General features: G+C 43.0%; 2 protein-coding genes across 3 annotated transcripts in view; one reads left to right on the plus strand and one right to left on the minus strand.

The window, feature by feature from the left end:
• Positions 1-5229, minus strand: part of Tmem209 (transmembrane protein 209) — a 28580-nt gene extending 23351 nt beyond the window's left edge. The window contains exons 1-5 of the mRNA XM_021164760.2: positions 5162-5229; positions 4154-4290; positions 3929-3987; positions 2260-2391; positions 1307-1548 (exon numbers count right to left, since the gene is read on the minus strand). Coding sequence (XP_021020419.1) covers positions 1307-1548; positions 2260-2391; positions 3929-3987; positions 4154-4290; positions 5162-5164 — 573 coding nt within the window. The 5' untranslated portion in view covers positions 5165-5229. The remainder of the gene's footprint in view (positions 1-1306; positions 1549-2259; positions 2392-3928; positions 3988-4153; positions 4291-5161) is intronic.
• A 93-nt stretch (positions 5230-5322) lies between these two features.
• Positions 5323-15683, plus strand: Ssmem1 (serine rich single-pass membrane protein 1). 2 transcript variants are annotated; one of them, XM_021165327.1, is made up of 3 exons: positions 5323-5773; positions 12940-12994; positions 14797-15640. In XM_021165327.1, exons 1-3 carry the CDS (start codon positions 5735-5737, stop codon positions 15291-15293), a joined length of 591 nt encoding a protein of 196 aa, XP_021020986.1. In that variant the 5' UTR covers positions 5323-5734; the 3' UTR covers positions 15294-15640. The 2 variants fall into 2 exon arrangements, with proteins under 2 accessions (XP_021020986.1, XP_021020985.1); XM_021165326.1 differs by lacking the exon at positions 5323-5773 and adding an exon at positions 7755-8011 and having other exon boundaries at positions 14797-15683.
• Positions 15684-19814: the final 4131 nt, after the last annotated feature.

Here is a 19814-nt window from a genome sequence, read left to right on the forward strand (position 1 = left end):
GGCACTCACTTTGTAGACCAGGCTGGCCTCGAACTCAGAAATCCGCCTGCCTCTGCCTCCCGAGTGCTGGGATTAAAGGCATGCACCACCACGCCCGGCTCCCAAAATAAAAATCTTTAAAAAAACGTATATATTCATAAAACTACGGTATTCTAAGTAGAAGTTAAATTATTTTTGAATAGTAGGATTATAAGCAATTTCCTTCTACCTTATTTTCTAATTTTTTATAATGATCATATATTTTTCTTATGAAAACCATTTTAAAAAGCAATACTCAGAAGGGGAAAGAATATGATCAAAATATATAATTTTTTTCAAATGAAAGGAAAAAAACCTATTATTTTCTTTAAAAAAAAAAGTGACACTAACTTGTGGGTTATGAATTCTAACTACACATTTCTTATAGTATTTAACTTTTACTAAACTAAAAATTGTATAACTTAGTACTGGGTAAGTAGCAGCATTTATTTTTCATTTCAGAGGAGTATCATGTAAAACATTAGGGACAGACTGCTATTTTCTTCTTGGCAATCTTCTCTCAGCCAGTACCTAGAGGTCTTTGTCTAACATGGCAGTAAGGGCTTCCCACAGACTGCTTCTCTTCTGATGCCTTTCCTGCAGCCTTATGCCCTACAGAATTTAAATTTCTTTTCTTTTTTAAAAAAAGTTTTTGAGACAGGGTTTCTGAGTAGTCCTGGCAGTCCTGGAACTCACTCTGTAGACCAGGCTGGCCTTGAACTCAAGATATTGCCTCTGCCTCCTAATTGCTAGGATGAAAGGCATGCGCCACCACTGCCTGGCCAGAATTAAAGTTTCAGCCTACACATTTTGTAAGGGACATCCTAAAAAAATTTAGACCAGTGCTGATGTCACTAAGGAAAAAGATTTCTACCCATGACACAGCAAGTGTCCACACTGCAGAAGCAAGCCACATGAGGATCCCAGGTTTGAGCTCAGAGGATGTGCGTGACAGAAAGGGTTAAAATTCTCCAAGAGAAAGCGAAGCCTTCACACAGACAGCTTAAAAAGGGAAAACATGCACCGAAGACTCATATTACCCTTCAAGCCTGCTGAAACCAGCTGGGGACCACTATGCTTTACCACCCCCAAAATGTCCATGGTTGAAGAACTCTGACTGAGGGACAGGAAACTTGCTTTCTTTTCTGGCTCTTCATGGATGATTCAGACAAGCAACTGTCCTTCAGTTTCCTCACCACCTAAATGCTAAGTCTGGACTCCCGGGGTGATCCTAGTGCAATCCCCAATTCCGAAGCAGCATTACCAGGCAAACAGAAAGAGTCATTACCTTACTGTAGCCACTGACAGGCGAGTAAGTCACGCCAGGGCTGTAAGAGCCAAGGCCTCCTGACGACAGGCCTTGCAGTTGAGGGCTATACCCAGTCATACAGCTGGTGGCAAACTTGGGACTGGTACTGGGTGAACGAGATGGGCTATAACTTAACACACTTTGACCTTGAATCGAAGGGGAAGGTGGAGATGGAGAGATTTGGGTTGCTGCCAAATCACGGGGAGGTGTAGTCTGCACAACTAGAAGGGAAAGAAAATAAATTATTACATAATATTTACTTGCTTTCTTGTTTTTGTAGACTGGGTTTCTCTGTGTAGCCCTTACTGTCCTGGAACTCACTCTGTAGTTCAGTCAGTTCAGGCTGACTTCAAATTCTTCCTGTCTCTGCCTCCCAAGTGCTGGGATCAAAGGCTATCAATATATATTTAAATTGAAACAAAAATTTAAAAATTAGGTTATGTTATGTAACTCAGGCTAGCCTTGACCTTAAACTCTTCCTGCCTCAGTCTCTTGAGTATAAATAAAATTATGAGAGCAGATTTAAGGGCTCAGCACAATGGCACGAGCTTTTAATCCAAACACTTGGAAGGCAGAGGCAGGTGCATAATAAATACAAAATTAAGGAACTCAATCCCCCACCCCACCCCACCCCCGCCTCCCAAGTAGAAAAAAACTGCAGGCTCTGGCTATAAAATCACACGAAGCATTATTATACAATTACAACTAACTGGCTGTTCACTACTTCTACAATGTTTAAAAGAGTAAAATATATTTGCACAATGTTATTTGATGTTCCACTCAATTCACAGAAATAACAATGATAATCCTATCAGAATTTCCTATAAACTGGCTTTATGCAATAGATGGCCTTCTAGCTCAGTCTATAAAAAGGGAAAACAGATAAAGGACTACCCCCTGCTCCCCCAGCTCCCCTCCCCCACAATACTTACCAGCCTGTTTCAGCCCTAACAGTGCTTGCTGTCCGGGGCTGACTACCAGACTTGTTGGTGCTACGGTATATTTGAAGTATCTCCAAAAATCAAACAAGGCATTAAGACTGAAGAGCGATGCGAGTGCGAGTTCTGCAAGAAAGCGGTAACTTTGTTATTAAGATACTCCCCTCACTTACCTGGGAGCATGTGGAAGTCAGAGGACAACTTGTTGGTTCTCTTTTTTCACCATGTCAGTTTTGGGGATCAAACTCAGGTCACAATGTCTGGTACCAAGTGCCGTAATGGGTAAGTTACCTCTCCAGCTCCAATTTATTGTTATTATTATTATAGATTTATTTATTTATTATATGTAAGTACACTGTAGCTGTCTTCAGACACTCCAGAAGAGGGTGTCAGATCTTGTTACGGAGGGATGTGAGCCACCATGTGGTTGCTGGGATCTGAACTCAGGACCTTCGGAAGAGCAATCGGTGCTCTTACTCACTGAGCCATCTCACCAGTCCTCAATTTATTATTTTAAAAGCAAAATGGTCCCAGTTTCATTTTGGCTGGGGAATAAAAATTGCTTCGTACTTTTAGCAAATTAACATAAAAATTAAAAACTATTTTCTTCTTCCTCAAAGCAGATACCACTTAGAGTGGCAGACGCAGCGGATTTACTGGTGAGTGTTAAACTATTACTAATTCTTGTAACTGCGCAACACAGTTCTTCCTTGCATTTTAGTTGCCAAGGGAGTGTTCGAGAGCCCCCAGCTTACTAGTGAGCCATGATTCTTACACCTAAAGACCCCAACTCCTTTCCCTTTCCATCTGCCACACCCACTCTAATTAGAGTAGAAACAAACTCACAGTTATTTTTATGTGCACGAGTGTTTTGACTACATGTATTGGATCTCCTGGAACTGGAGTTGGTTATGAGTCACCATGTGGGTACCAGGAACCAAACCTGGTACTGTGCAAAAGCCAAAGTGCTCTTAACCTCTGAGTCATCTCTCTATTCCTGGATGATAGAAACCCCTTCACCCCAAGACAGGCTTTCTCTGTGTAGACCAGGCTGTCTTTAAACTCAGAGATCCATCTGCCTCTGCCTCCTGAATGCTGTGATTAAGGGTGTGTGCTACCACCACCAGGCTCTCCAGGGCTCTTTATATCCCAAGGATGACTCTGGTGTGATCCTGAAGCGGAGGGTTTTCAGGCGTGGCAATGGTGAGCCTTACCCCCTCCCGTGCTTTATTTTTCGTGGTGGGCCTCCTAACTTCCCAACTCCGTATTGTTTATAGCTTTGACAAAGTTTAGAGAGGTGGTCTCAGGTGCCAGGCCGGCCTCCATGTCTGATTCCTTCTCCCTTCCAAGTACTGGGACTAGATATTCTGCCATACCTGGCTTCTATTTTGGTGTGTTTTTGTTGTTGTTTGTTTTTGAGACAGGGTTCTGCAATTTATCCCAGGCTGGCCTCAGATTTGAAGCAATCCTCCTGACTCAGCCTCCTACTAGAATGTTCTTTCCATAAAAGGGGTTACCTCGTTCCTTCACTAGACTCATGACTTTGGGAAACTGAGTAAGAACTCATTATTTGTCTGAATAAAAGAATGAATACTAAGCTGAATTAAATTTACAAGCAAGTTTTCATATGTAGTAAATCTAAATTACAGTGGAAACTACTTACCGATATACCAGAGGGGCCAGTATGTCACATTATAATACGTACTGATTAGCTTTCCAGTCCTGAAAAGATTAGACAGGCTTTTCAGTTATTTAGAAAAATAAATAAATAAATAAATAACACCCCCACCACAAACAAACCAAACACTTAAAACCAAAACAAATATAAAAAGCCACGGTGCCAGCCAACAATAGTTAAAGTTTTCACTTGTGGGCTGGATTAACTTACATTTCAGTATAAATCATTCCAGCCATGGATACATTCAGGAGTCCCCAAGCTAAAACCACTTTCCTAGTTTCTGTTTCTTTTCTCATCTTGATGGTTCTGTCAATAAGGGAAGGATTGGGGCTTATGTCTCCTTGCATCTATTCAAAGGCAAAAAACAAAACACAAAACAGCCTGAAATGAAAAGAAACTCCTCTTAAGAAATCAAAATGTCTGTTGTAAAGTAACTGCTCCCCCCCCCAACTTTTCCTCTTCTTTAAAATTTCTCCCCAACTCTCCCCTTTAATATTAGTATATGAAACTTTAATATTAGTATACACAACCCTGAAATATCTTTTTAGGTACCACAGAAAAATCAGCAGGGAACTTGCTGGTTATTTCAGAGAAGCTAATGGTTCCAATAAATGAAAATGTTTTGCTACATAATGTAATGGTTTGTTATTAAGTTCGCAAAGAGTTCTTTTGTCTCTGCTTCGAGTTACTACATCTAGATGAAGACACACCAGATACCAATTTTTGTCATTACTGTGTCGGCCCTAACCTTGACCATGGAGTGAGGCTTAGCATCTCCTTTTGGTGATGAAATTGTAAAGCTTTTCTCACGGGGTGGACGGGTACTATACACGTGAAGAGTCAAGAGAGAGTCGGGAACGGGAACACGTGCGTTCAGTTTGGGTAACTAAAACTGTCATCTCCTTTGTCTCGCTAGGCTCAGCTCTGCAATCACAGACAGGGCAGCTCCCGGGAGTCATATTCTAGAGCAGATTAGCATCCTTCCAGCCTTCCTGCCCCGCGCCAAAACTCTCGTCGGAGAGCTTCCCTCCCTGGCTACCTTAGTACGAGCTTTATAATTATCCTTCATGTGTCTTTCTTCCCTTGCACTACAAGTGGCAGGATTCCTGGCTACATCATCCCCTGGCTGAACCCCAGGCAAAACTTTAGGTTTGGAACTCTGAGGGAACAGCACGGACTCCATGTCCAGGAAGCACAAGACAACCCCCCCAAACGCACCATGTTCTTCAGCAGGAAGCCGTGGACTCGCGCCACTCCCTACTGCACATGCGCAGAGCCAAGCCTAAGGCGGCGGCGGGCAAGCCGGGCTACAGTTACCGGAAGAACCGGGCCGTCTCTTCTCGCGAGAGGGAGAGGGGTGGGGCAGAGGGACCCGAGCCGCGATCGTTGCCAGGGGAACGCCCTCGGATTTGTGGCTTATGCTTAGCTGCAGGAAAAGGCTGAGCTGCAAAATTCAGACCAGATTCTGAACACTTAGTAAAAAGTAATGATTGTAGCAAGCTGAAGTTTGGATATTACTAATTGTAGCTTTATTTAGGGCCCCCTACGGCTAATTGGTAGGATACAAGCATGCCTGATGTGTTAGACACACTCAGCAATGACAAAGCATTTTTCCTCTTTTGAAGTGTTTTTTCCCTCAATTGGTTTGACCCAATGTAAATTCTCAAATATCCACCTTATGAGGATGCAGCATTAGGAAGAAAAACTGGAACATTCTATTGAAGTTGTTGGTGGTTTGGGGGTTAAAAACAAACAAACAAACAAACAAACAAAGCTCCACCTTTGCCCTGAATGTTCTTTGAAAGAACTGAGAAAAGAGTCACCAGGGAGGTGAGTGGTTTTCCTTAGTAGCTAGTGCAAGTTCCGACAATACGCCATGTGTGAAGTACGAGGCAGGGATGGGGGCTTGGCTTTCTGGCTATTGCTCTAAAGAGCTTTGCCTGTGTCCTGCAGGTGGGGACAGGGAAGCCCGAGGAGGCAGGTACAACTCTGGAAGAGCTTTCTTGGGAGTGGCAGCACTGGCCCAACTAGTGGCCAGTGTAGCCAGTGCCTGGAGAAGTGTGCCAGCCAGGCCTTGGTACATACACGCCTTTTAATCCCAGCACTCGAGAGGCGGGGGCCTCTGGAGTTCCAAAGCTAGCCATAATGACATTGTCTCAAGATTGTAACTAAATATCAAGATTAAACAGAAGAAAATGAAGTTTCATTGGGTAGTGCATAGTGTATGCTCTTAAAGAGCTAATAGGTTTTTAGTGAGTTTTTTTTTTTTTTTTTTATCATGTTTATATTGTCTTAGTACAATGCTTGGATCTGGACATAGATTTGGAGATGAACTAACTTGACAATTGTTCCAAGAGAACAGGTTCAATTCTGTCAGTATACAGTCAAACCCAAAATGACAGCTTCTCGTTTCTCCACATGTAAGTCTATCTAAAAAGGCCCAAAGATTGATTTATTATTGTACATAAGTACACTGTAGCTGTCTTCTGACATACCAGGAGAGGACGTCGGATCTCAGTACAGGTGGTTGTGAGCCACCATGCGGTTGCTGGGATTTGAACTCAGGACTCTCAGAAGAGCAGTCAGTGCTCCTACTTGCTGAGCCATCTCGCCAGCCCTTGGTGTGCTCTCTCTCTCTCTCTCCCTCCTTTCCCCCCTCTATCTCTCCCTCTTTTTTTGTTTTTTTGTTTTTTCGAGACAGGGTTTCTCTGTATAGCCCAGGCTATCCTGGAACTCACTTTGTAGACCAGGCTGGCCTTGAACTCAGAAATCCGCCTGCCTCTGCCTCCCAAGTGCTGGGATCAAAGGCGTGTGCCACCATGCCAGGCTTTATCTCTTCCTCTTAATGTAACCCATAAACTAATAGGTATTTCTTCCGGGCTTAAAAAACACTTGCCACACTGAAGTTGATAGTTACCATTATGTATTATTAGAGTTATCATAACCAAATATCCCAGAACACCAGTGCCTCCTTCAAAAGAAAAAATTAGACAATACTTAAAAAAAAAAAAAAAAACCCACTAGACTTTGTTCCCACACAGAGTTTGGGAAGATGGAGTCTCAGACCAGGATGTGAGCAGGGCTGGTTTCTTCTGAGACAGGTGGTGTTGGCTTGTCTATGGCTTCATCTTATGCTCTTTGGTGGCCTTTCCCCTGTGTTGGTGAATTCTTGGTGTCCTTTTATTTTCCTTGAGACTACAGTAAGATTAAGGCTCCACCCTCATGGCCTGATTGAACCGTCTTTGAGCTCTTGAGGAATTTTCTAAAGAGACTTTATTTATTTTGTGTGTGATTGTGCCTACGTGTGGGTGCACATGTGCCATAGTGAGGGTGTGGAGTCAAATTCTGCTTCCACCTCGTGGGCCCCAAGGATCGAATGCAAGCCACATGCCTTGGCATCGTATGCCTTTACCTACTGAGCCATCTTGCTCTCTCTCTTCAATACTCTTTTCTGGCCTTATCTCCAAATACAAGATGGGACTGAAGGTGTTAACATTAAAGTTTAGGGAACACTCAGTGTGGTCTGGAAGGCACTAGAACTGTGTATGTTAATTTACAATGGTGTGGTACACATTGAAAAAGAGAGAAAGAGACTGGTTAAAACCAAAACCTTGAACACTTAAAGAGATGGCAATAAAGGATAAGGACATTTCAACCGCAGACGCAGAAGGAAGTATATTGAGAAATACCATCAACTCTCCTAGAGGTCCTTTAGATAGATCTGCCCATCTAAGGCACCTAAGAACATGTATCAGTACCTGCGACAGTGGCTTAAGTCTATGTCATAATTGGTTGCCAGGGAAGTTGTCCTAGGTCACGGAGGGAAATCGTTCCCGGTCACCTTCATCCCTTTGAGCATGTTTATTTTCTAAGCAAGAAGCTATCATGGGACACCTTTTGTCTTTATTTTGGGAGGTGGATCCCCCTCCCATACCTCTCGGTTTCACCATGCCCAGTCAGGATGCCGAGTGCCGGAAGGATGACTCTTGCGGGACAATAGGAAGTTTCCTGCTTTGGTACTTCATCATCATACTGATCCTCATGTTCTTCTCTCGCGCTTCCGTCTGGGTAGGGAATCCTTTTTGATCTAAATCACATCTCTATGGGGTCTTTCATTAACTGCATTGTCTGTAGTTTGATGTATTTTAAGGTTTTTATTTTGTTTAATAAGTGAGATAGCCCCTAGGCATGTTGGTGGCCCAGGCCTTTGATGCGAGCACTGGTGAGGCAGAGGCAGGCTGGTCTCTGGGAGTTTGGTCCAGTCTGGTCTACAGAGTGAGTTCTAGGATAGCCAGGGCTACACAGAGAAACCCTGTCTTGAAAAACAACACAAACAAATATGGCGCAATCCCATGCTAGAGAATCTAAAGCTGTTGAAAGGGATAAAGAACAGGAAAACCACTCTACTCCTGTAGAGATAAACACTGTGAAGTTTGTTACTCTTTTCCTGCTTTTTCTCAGTATGTCTGCCTTTGTCTTTGTTTAGTCTGCTTCTATTGTATGTATTTTCATATCTTGATGTTTAAACTTAGATATTTTGTGAATGCTTCCGCATGCTATAGTCACTCTACAGCACTTCTTTTTTTTTTAAGATTTATTTATTTATTTATTATATGTAGGTATACTATAACTGTCTTCAGACACCTCAGAAGAAAGCATCAGATATCATTACAGATGGTTGTGAACCACCATGTGGTTGCTGAAAATTGGACTCAGGACCTCTGGAAGAGCAGTCAGTGCTCTTAAACACTGAGCCATCTCTCCATCCCTCTACAGCACTTTCTATTGTATAATTTTTCTGTCTTGTACTATAATATAAAATTTTGCAGTTGAAGTTTTAGATTGTTTGCATTCTGTTCATATGCTGTGTAATGCTGAGATAAATCTCTCTACTGACTACTAATTTTCAAATCCCTCCTCTAACCATGTCATTCTATAATCAAAGGTGTAAATGTTATTGGTAGAGCACAGGTAGGATTTGGGGAGTAGTTAGAATGCAGCAATATGTTTTCTGTATAAAATTAAGGTACAGAACTAAACTAAACAGAGCTAAAGTCACAGATCGGCAAAAGAAAATGCTAGAAGCTTAGGGGTGTCATAGTCCACTTTATCATCAAGGCTGTGGCCCTCAACATATGATGAGCAACCAACCTCTTATAAATTGCTGACGCAGAATCTTTTCTGGCCATTAATACTGGGCTGGTGATTAATCAAGCTACTCCCACTATTTAGCATTACAGCCAGAGCCCACCACTGCCAGTGGCCAGCAAGATTGAGTGTTCCATCAGTTCTGGATGGAGGAAAAGAGAAGGTTTGTTATTTCAGTGCCAGGTAGATTCCATTATAATAATAAAAAAAGTCTCTTTCCCCTACTACCTCCTGGCCAAGAAGTTTTATCTGAGGTCTAAATGCTTCCTAAGGTAAATACTCTGCCAGAAGGAGAGTTAGAATAGTGATAGCTTACGTGTGGCTTAGACTCCCTAGCTAAGTATATTGAATTTGGCCTGGCAAGAAAAGCTACTTTAGAAAATTAACAAAAAATTGAAATTGATCACTGGAATTTCATCCTGAAGACTGTTTAAGAGGTCTAGCTCTTCAGCTGTTCTTCAGTTCCCTTGTTCACATCAGCAGTCTGGAGTCAGAGAGCTATGTGAAGGACCGTAGGGGAGCTTGGGGTCCAGCCTTCTGTCTGTAGGCAAGGGTTACTGCTGTTGTTGTTGTTAAGGCCCAAGGAATTTAAGTGACTTGTCCAATGTCACACAAGTGGTTAGTGACAGAGTGACAGGAGGAAAATGGATCCAGATTTCCTGCTGTACTATTTGTTTACTTCAAAGCATAGTTTGAGATGTTGAATTCGATCTATTCAGCCCTGATTAAACCCTTAATTATCTTAGAGGTTTCGCCTTTCATTTTGTGTCCTTGTGGCGGCTACAGTTGTTTGGCAGGCTTCTCCTGAAGGGTCCCAGATTTGAAATCTGAGAACCATAGGAGAGAAGGTCATGGCGGATGGAATTTTCCCCTCACTTTGAACTTCTTCGTTTTCTCTGTGAAACTGTAGGCCTTTATTTACAGACCTTAAAGCATCGGTACGCGTGGTAGAAACGTGGTGGTCGTTATCCTCCAACATGCGACGTGCTGATTACCCCTGGATTTGTCACTTTTTAAAACAGATGTGTGCTCTCCTTTTGTTTTCAGAAACGAGCTGCTCCGTTCAGGTAGCCTGCTTGTTTAACATCTGCTAAGACTGCTGGTGCTGGCTTTATTTTGCTGGATCAATATTAATCTGGAATCCTTATTTTTTTCCTAAGTAGAAATTGAGTTTAGAAGGAGTTGACTGGCATGAGGAGATGGCAGAGCTGAAGGGGGGGGGCAGAGAGAGAGAGAGAGAGAGAGAGAGAGAGAGAGAGAGAGAGGAACCACTGTCACTGCTTTCCCTCACTAAGTCACACAAGGACAGTTAATGAAATGCTTGTGGTAACCACATCACATAGATTCCACTTAGTTTAATGCAAAATTTTTTTCGTTTGATTTTGTGGTTATATTTTGATTTGACAACTAATGTGGAAGCTCTCTGTGGTGATTATAAATCTAATGATACAAACCTAACACTGCTTTTAAACACCTTTTCCCTTCAACTATAAAAGTACAAACCACACAACACAGGATTACAGGACCACGGATTAAAAGAAACAGGTACTGCCCAAATTGTGTGAACATCACATCACCAAGTGCCATTAACTTCTAGGTTTACACATCCAGTCTTTAATAACTCTCTTCATACATGTCAGAGTTAAAATATGTGCAGAGCTCTAACACATTAAAAAAATATATATATATCTTTAAAGAGACCTTCAGTCTCAAAATATTCAGAGAATTGTTACTGTAATGAAGGAAAAAAAAGGCAAGAAAATGCTCTATTAAAGACAGAGAAGAAGCAATGAGGGATCTTAGATTTTGCTGCTAGAACTATTAAAATCTGTGCCAGGTAGCATACACGTATGATGCCAGGACTTGGGAGGTGGAGGCAGGAGGTGCCAGAGGTTCAAGGTCATTTTGGCTACTTGGTTAGTTCCAGATCAGATGGGCTATATGAGACCCTGTCTCAAAAAGCTAAAAATTCAAAACTAACAACACATTCAGGCTTTCAATCTAAGTAAGTTTGACCTTCTGTGCAAATCATATTCTGTAACTATAGACAATTTGAAAAAAGAAGGATTAAAATCACCATTTTAACCACTTAAAGCCAGCTGTTGCTTCATACGCATTCCATACATATTTCCCTTGAAGGTCTTTAGCTAACTTGTGGTTATTACATATAAACTTGCATCTTGATTTTAGCCTAATGAACATTTCCTTACATTATAACATACTTAAGATATTTACAACTGCATCTTGTATGACCACAGCATAATTCAGTTAATCATTATTTACTTTTGAATTTAAGTTCTATGTTATTCTTTTTTTTTTTTTTTTTTTCGAGACAGGGTTTCTCTGTGTAGCCCTGGCTGTCCTGGATGGAACTTACTTTGTAGACCAGGCTGGCCTGGAACTCAGAAATCCGCCTGCTTTTGCCTCTCGAGTGCTGGGATTAAAGGCGTGCACCACCACGCCTGGCTCTATGTTATTTTTAATTATACTATAATGAGTATTTCTATGTACAAAGCTTTCTGTGTAGTTTGTTTGTTTGTTTGGTTGGTTGGTTGGTTGTTAGGTTTTGTGTGGGAAATTACCTCCTGACAATGAGTTCCCTGAGAAAGAGTGTCAAATGTGTTCATGAGTGCCAGGCTTGGTGGTACTTCCATAATCCCAGAATCCAGCAGGTTGAAGCAGGAAGATACCATATTCAAGGTCATGCTTCAGCTACCTAGTGAAACTTTTGTTTTGAAGGGAAAAAAGTATTTAAGTCAATCCTGATACTGTTGCTTCCTACATGTTAGGGTAACATAGAACTTAACATTCAAAAGTAGACCATGTCAGATGCAATTGTAAATATCTTTTGGTGCAATAATTTTCAGACTCAGAAAATGGAATGCTAATGTGGAGATGAGGAGAGATTACTAACAGAGCATGCAGGAAGACAGAGCATGGGGGAAGGCAGGAGGTGGAGCTATGGAAGAAACCCAGCTCTCCTGGTGACCAAGCTCACTAATAGCACTTTATGGTTGCCTACTGGAGCAAAGCTGAAAAACAATCATATATAGATAACAGGACTTCTTATGTATTGTAGCCCAAGTTAGCCTTGAACTCAAGATCCTCCCATCCGAGCCTCCAGACAACCACTGTGGAGAGCTTTGTTTTGTTTTAGTTGTGGATTTTTTTTTTTTGGACAGGGTTTCTCTGTGTAGCCCTAGCCGTCCTGGAAGTATCTCTGTAGATCAGGCTGGCCTTGAACTCAGAGATTGGACTATCTCAGCCTCCCAAGTACTGGGAGTAAAAGTGTGTGCCACCCCTCACCCCCACCCCCGGCTTTTTCTAAAATTTTTATTATATTTTTTTACTTCTTGTGTATGTGTCTACACATGTGTCTGAGCATGCGCCTGTGGAATGTGCATAAGGTACACATATGGAGGTCAGAGAACAACTCTTGGGACTCCCGAGTCCCAGGGATCAAGCTCTGGTCGTCAGGCTTATCGCCATGTGGCTTTACCCATTGGCCCATCTTGCCAGGCCCCCGGTCTGTTTCTAAATGAAACTGGTCTGTAATGTAAGTGATTGAAAACCTTGATTACCCCCGGAGTGGTATTTTCCCTGTGTCTTTGCTTGGTTTTGCTTGGTTAAACCATTTTGGTAGGGTCTGCCATCCAAGCCTGGTCTTCTGAATTGATAGTGGAGCTGTGTTCCCCCTAACAAGACCTCCATGTGCACTCGTTTAACAGGGCTGACTGTTTAAAGTTAGACTTTAGGGAAGGGCCTTGGGCCATGGTTTAATATGATGGTTTAATAGATGTTAACACAGTGCAGCTGACAGAGTCCATCTTACTGTATCTCTGAAACAGATGTCTGAGAGCAAACAGGACGAAGACAGTGGGACCAGTGCTTCACTCAGTAAAGGTGAGAGTCGGGGTGCTTGGAGTCAGGCTCTGAGAGAGGGTTGTGTCACTGAGTGTGGAGAGCAGATAGCACAAGTGAAAAGCAGAGAGGTTCCAAGGCCTCATCACGACAGCAAAGACCATTTCATGAGCTCTGGCAGAAACTACAGATTCCTGCCCCACAGGACTCGCTTTGTTGTCATGTCTCACCACTTGCCTTCACAAAGCTTTGTGAATAGTCAAATTTGTGTGCCTACAATGTTTATAAAATATACTGATATGAAAGATCTCTATCCCACAGTTTATAAGGAAGTATACAACACTCTTTGTGTTAAGTTCTCAATGGACTACTGATTTCACACACAATGTTCTTTGTGATTTTTGCTAAACCCTCCCTCCTAGGCTATCCCATAATTACAAATTACTGGGCGAGTGTAGTGTTAGCATAAATGTCGTCATCAAAGTTAGGAAGCACCACAGAGATGCACGCTGGAATTCAGCGTAGTTGTCCATGCAGTTTCTTGGTTGAAGTGAGTCATAACTTCAGAACACTGGAATAATACTTTTTAATTTTGAGTTGTTAGTCACAATTTAGGCTGCAGGCATGACAATTAAATTTACATTAGAAACACATTTTCCATCATTTTCTAAGCCCTAAGCAATCAGTGAAAGCATACACGAAGTCCTTACTTTTTGCTGGTTTCCAGGTAAATGCTCACTCCAATAATGGTTTTGAGCTGGCAACATATTGTCAGGGAACAGAGTTGGAGACAGATGTACAATAATAGCCCATCCTCACATAGTTCTTCCAGCACCAAGATAAACAGCTTTGAGAGCATACAGCATAATAAACCATAGCAAGATAATTAGGAAATTATGGGCATTAAGTAATTATCACCTTTTTGGTAGATTGATTTAATTGTAAATTTGTGTAATTTGTTTAGTAATGATGTTCAACCATCTCACAAAATTTCCAAAAATTTATCAGTATTTTTGAGCTGGTACAAACCAACATCAGCATAGAAAAGAACATGGACAGAAGAGGGAGGCTTACTGCTACCCAAATCACTCTCATACATACACTAGAGTCATTGAGACTTCAAGATAAAGGGGGAAACGTCCTTCTCTGGAGACTTTCCCATCTGTTTACAAAAGTCCAAAAGTGATATTAAGAATGTATGTGACCCCTCCAATCCTCTGAGGTTGGGGTACAGTACTGGAAATGTAGTTGTTTGCTGATCTTAGTTAGTGGTTACAAAAAGCATTGATTTAACACTAGTGATCCCACACAGGGATCTGGGTAATGTGAAGTTGTCAGCCATGGCCCAATCATTTAGAAAAGTTCCTATAGTTTACTGAACCCACAGTCATCAACCTTCAAGACTGTGTATAGTAACTTGTTTCCCTACCCTGGTAAAGACTGGCCATAAGAAATGGTGATGGTAGCCGGGTGTGGTGGCGCATACCTTTAATCCCAGCACTCGGGAGGCAGAGGCAGGCAGAGAAACCCTGTCTTGAAAAACCAAAAAAAAAAAGAAAAAAAAAAAGAAATGGTGATGGGTGGTCAGGTGACTTATTTGTTTATTTGTTCATTTATTTAAGATAGGATCTCCCTTTGTAACCCTATCTGGCCTAGAACTCAACTTTTAGACTAGGCTAGCCTTGAACTCATAGAGATCTATTTGTCTAGGCCTCTTTGTCCCAGAGTGCTGGGATTAAAGGCATGTACCACCACCTCCAGGCTTCACTAACCGTTCTATAGCAACCTATTAATGACTGTTAGTACTGTTATTGCCTTACTTGTTCATCTGTTTTGTTGATTAGCAAGCAAAGAAACTTCCTGTAAGCGACAAAATAGAGAAGGGTCCTGGGACTCTTCACTGGTGATGAAGAAACCAAAGCAGAACCAACTTTCCACAGTAATCGATTCCGAGGTGGCTTTGGTCAGTGCCTACCTTGAACAAAGACGAGTCAGGCGCCATTCCCAGTTCCACAGGGTGAATCAGATCCAGCAAGATAGTGACACCACTGAATGTGACAGCGAGGAATCGAACTCCGGAGTGTCTTCCTGGAAGGAGAGTGAAAGTGACCATCATCCGTCACCTGCCAATATTAAGAGGAGGAAGTCAGTGTCCAGGCAAAGGGATATGGAAAACTATGAAGTCAGACAAAGGCCCTGTCTCCACTGCAAAGCCATGAGAACCAGTGAGTGGCTGACACGTCACTTCCCACCAAGCGCCTCAGTAACAACCCCCATGAAGGGAGAGATTCAAGAGGAGAATTTGACACCTGGGGCCAACACAAAATTCAGCAAATTTTGAATTTGGCATCCTTACCTTGAAGTCAAAAAGAGAAGGCAAATAAAACATGGAAACCAGAGTTGTAGGTGAGGGAGATGTTCACAATAAAGCCTCTTTACTAATAACAACAGTATAATTGGAACCCAAGACCAATGTCAAATTTCAGACAAATTCATTGTTTAAAACAAGGTCAGAGAATTTGTTCATGCCACCATGGGAACACAGAAGACCTGTATCTTCTATGATTTTTTTTTTTAAGTCAAAAGAGCCCAGGGCAGATAGTCCATACCCCCAAGTATATGTATTTTGTTTATGTCTATGAAACAAATATGAAAGCTCTTTGAAAATATATTTATGTTGAGAAACCACTTAAATCTACTCATATGTTTTGATTATCTGACTGACTAAACAAATGAGGTGGCTAAATGAACCAGGTGGGTTTTTGTCATTTTTCTTTTGTTTTGTTTTTATAGTTGAGGTGATTCTGTTAGAGCTGAGTCCACTAAGGGCTGCTGAGGACAAGGAACTGAAGGATCTGGACTGTGATCTTCTTTCTAGAGTTCATCGGGAACGGGGAAGCATGGGACTCAGAAGGCAGCTGGGCCACGGCTTGCCCTGGCTGGTTGTCCCGAGATGATGGCAAGGGTTAAAACTTTTCTCCCTGACACTTAAGTTAGAAGAAAAATCTTATTTGATGCTATTACAATAGAGACCATAGAGGCACTACATGAGATAAGTGATGTAGGGGAGGGTGGGAAGAACCATTGGAGGGAAACTTCTCAAAGAGGATAATGGATCGTCCCTGCTAAACTTACCTAACACTGTCTTTTTGAGACAAGGTCCCACTATGTAGCCTTGGCTGGCTTGGAACTTGTTATATAGACCAGGCTGGCCTCAAACTTACAAAGGTCTATGTGCCACAGCATTCTAGGTACTGGCTGTGAAGTTACGCTCCATCACTCCAAGCCTCTGACATGATTCTTGAGGAGCTGGGACTCAAGCATGGTCATTACCAACTTAACAGGGTTCTTGTGCTAAACCAGCTCAGTAGGTCGCTGACCGAACAGGACCAAAGTTGAAGCCTAAGTAAGAGGAGGACTCAGAAGAGCCTGCCTGAAGCTCGGTGAGAGAGAGGGCCTTTACCACAAGTAGCTGAAACCTGGGCATACTCAATTTTCTATTTAAGTTGGGGACCCTAACAATGAGGAGTTCAAGGCCAAGATGGATGGGTAGCTATTCTATGGGTCATTTTTCCGATGACAGGATTCTGGTCATGGGGATATTGTTCAAACAAGGGTGTAGGTCCTTGGAGAAGGACTTGATTGCCATCTATGGTAGATGATGTAGCCTGACACTGAGGACTAAGGCTTTCATAAGGGGATGGAGGAGGACAGAGACCACACAGCTGTAACTGGGCCCAGGATTCACCTCAGCAAGAGCTGATTCCTTAACTACTTATGACAAAGACTTTGGGACCAATGTAGGAGTCCACATTGGGGTCTAATGAGAACATTAACAGAAAATAAGAGGTAGAGCTGCCTGGAAGAACACATGCAGAGCATCCCTGAGGCTCTGAGTTTGATCCCTTGGACTGCATAAGCCAGGCGTGGAGGCGCATGCCTGTAACCCCAGCACTCCAGAGGTAGAGGCAAGAGGATCAGGAGTCCAAGGAGCTCAAGGTCAGCCCGGTGTCTGGAAGACCCTGTCTCAAAGCAAACACCATGTAGCAGAGGTGGCAGGTTATCTAAGGAGAGAGTTGTCCAAAACTAAATTGGGGAGCTAGGAGACTGCTTATGTAACCAACACAGCAAACTCTGGCTGTAGCTGGATGCTACCTTCATGTGAAGGCCAGTGTCACTCCCAGAGTGGGACGCTAGGCCAGCATGACAGTCTCTTCCTCAGTCTCTCGTAGCTGGATAGGATAAATGAGGTCTTCTCTAATGTTTATGGTCAATGCCTGTCATCTCTTTGGCTGGCTGGCTTGAGGGAAGGAGCACTTGCCTCCTTTTGGTGACTCATTCATGCTAAGTTTCAGAAATGACCCCAGGAACAACTGCATCAAGTATCGCAATTCTTTAATTTAGTTTTGGTTTTTCTAGACAGGGTTTCTATATAGCCCTGGCTGTTGTGGGACTTGCTCTGTAAACCAGGCTGGCCTAGAACTCAGACATCCTCCTGCCTTTGCCTCCTAAGTACTGGGATTAAAGGCATGTGCCACCACTGCCCAGCTAAGTATCACAAGAACTGAGAGGCAAAGGTTCCCGCTGAAATGGATGCAGGTACGCAGGAGCGCGTTTCAGATAGATGGGGAGCAAGATGGCAGGGAACACAGATTATCAGGTGGACAGTCTCAATCTCTGCTTGCCAGATTGTGACTTGAGTTGGAGCCAGTAGGATTGTCAGTGGTATTGTGGATGGAGATGACTCCATCTGCTGTCAGAAGCAGCCTGAAGAGTCCCCTAAGGCTTCTGGGGCCTTGACTCAGGTAGAACCAGATCCTTCAACTTCAGAAAAGGATAGAAAGAAAAGCTGGTTTCTGAAGCCGAGTTAGAGTTAACTAAAAATAGGAAAAAGTGATGTGTGTGTGTGTGTGTGGGTGTGTGTGTATGTGAGTGTGTCTGTGTGTGTGTCTGCGTGTGTGTGTCTGTGTCTGTGTATGTGTCTGTCTCTGTGTGTGTCTATGTGTGTGTGTGTGTCTGTCTGTCTTGTCTGTCTGTCTGTCTGACACCCCCAGGGCATGGGAGTGGGCTTCCCAGAGAAGAGCTGCACTTCACTCATCTTAGCGTTGGCCACAGTTATCACTGTGTTTCTTCGGTTACATTTCAAAGGTCTGCCAAGAACTCCCCTCCACCCTTTCTCTCTTTCTGATAAATGAGATTACGGGCTGACTCCGGTGATGCCTTAGAAAGTATAGTGATCTGAAAAGATAAAACCCAGAGCCACTGGGGTTGCCCAAGGGGCTCAGGACATGTAGTTTACTATAAATGGGGTTTTTGGTGAGATTCCTAGAAAATGATAGGTTTATAGAATAGAAAGGAGAAAGGCCTTAAGCAAATATTAATTGTATGGGATTCTCATCTGGCTGAGACTGCAGACTCCTAGGTAAGGGGTTCCATTTCCTGCTTATGTCCACACAATTTTCTCTGTCTTTCGTTCCTGCTTTGGGGTAAATCCAAGTAACAAGAACATACATGGTGTTAATGGCAACCATTTAGAGAATGTTTGCTATATTCTAGGCACAAGTAAACATTTGTAGAAACCATTTTCCACAAACCTGCACGAAGGTATTATCTTCAACCTGGCAGGTGATAAAACTGAAGCATGGGGTAGTTAACACATCCAAGGTCAGACAGTTGGTAAAGGTAACAGATCTGGTGACAGATCGCTAACCCCCATCACGACACAATATTATCCATTTTACTTCATTGCTGTACATTTGTTTGTGTGTATGTGTATGATCAGAGGTCATGATGGAGACCAGAAGACAGTTTGCTAGAATCTGTTCTCTCCTGCCACCATGTGGGTCCCTGGGATTGAACTCAGGTTGTCAGGCTTGGTGGCAAGTGACTTCACCCTCTGAACCACATCACCTGCCCCATCCATGTTGTTCTTTTTAAAGATGCACTTATTTTATCTTACATGTAAAAGTGCCTGAATGCACGTATGTGGCCCAGAGGTCCAGACAGGGCTTCAGATTCCCCTGAAACTGTTATGGATGGTTGTAAGCCACCATATGAGTGCTGGGAATTGAACCGAGGTCCTCGGCAGGAATAGCGAGTGCTCTTGACCACTGAGCAATCTCTTCAGCCCTGTTATATGTTTGTTGTTGTTTGAAGTAGGGTCTCACTGTGCAACCCTGGATGGCCTCAAACTCAGAGATCTGCCTACCTCGGGCTCCCAGGTAATGAGATGAAAGGCCTTTGCCACCAAATCTGGCTTGTATTGTGAAATTTGGTACACTGAGCACCAAATACAGATTCGAGGAGTGTCAGTGGGAAACAGAGCCAAGAGTCAGAAGCTGAGTACAAACTGGAGCAGTGGTGAGGGAGCCTGGGGGTGGGGGTGGGGGGCTCGCCTGTTTGGTGGAAAGACTTTACAGCCTCCACTTGGCTCGGCCTCAGTGAGAAAGCCTGGCTTGGACAAGAGGAAGAAAGCCTATGAAGGCAGACGTGGACGCTGTGGGAAGCCAGAAGCGAACGTGGAATAGCTGGGGCTAGAACAGTGAGGACTTGAGGAGAGTAATAAGGATCTGATTTAGAAAGGGGGCGAGTAGCCACCCTCTCCAATCTATGGGCAAGGGAGGCTCCTGATGGTGGCACAGGAAAGTCAGAGGGCAGCTGCAGTAATCCACAGGGCTATGCCTCCTCCCAGGAAGTAATGCTCTTCTCTCCCAGAGTAGCCTAGAAATGGGATTCCAAAGCAGCCATCCTTTGTAGTCATCCTTCCCACCTATGGCTTCATAGTTCATGGTCAGCCGCGGACACTAACCCTGTATTTATAGTACATTGGTATTCTTATTGTTTTCTTTTCTTTTTTTTTTTT

This window comes from Mus caroli, chromosome 6 (assembly GCF_900094665.2).
Source record: "Mus caroli chromosome 6, CAROLI_EIJ_v1.1, whole genome shotgun sequence".
NCBI lineage: Eukaryota > Metazoa > Chordata > Mammalia > Rodentia > Muridae > Mus > Mus caroli.

What these genes read in the sequence shown, in the direction of transcription:
- Ssmem1 (XM_021165326.1), top strand. Translation starts at nt 7,829, where the DNA reads ATGGGACACCTTTTGTCTTTATTTTGGGAGGTGGATCCCCCTCCCATA. An exon ending in TCTCTCGCGCTTCCGTCTGG is followed by an intron (nt 8,012 to 12,939) that starts GTAGGGAATCCT and finishes TCTCTGAAACAG; the next exon opens with ATGTCTGAGAGCAAACAGGA. An exon ending in CAGTGCTTCACTCAGTAAAG is followed by an intron (nt 12,995 to 14,796) that starts GTGAGAGTCGGG and finishes TTTGTTGATTAG; the next exon opens with CAAGCAAAGAAACTTCCTGT.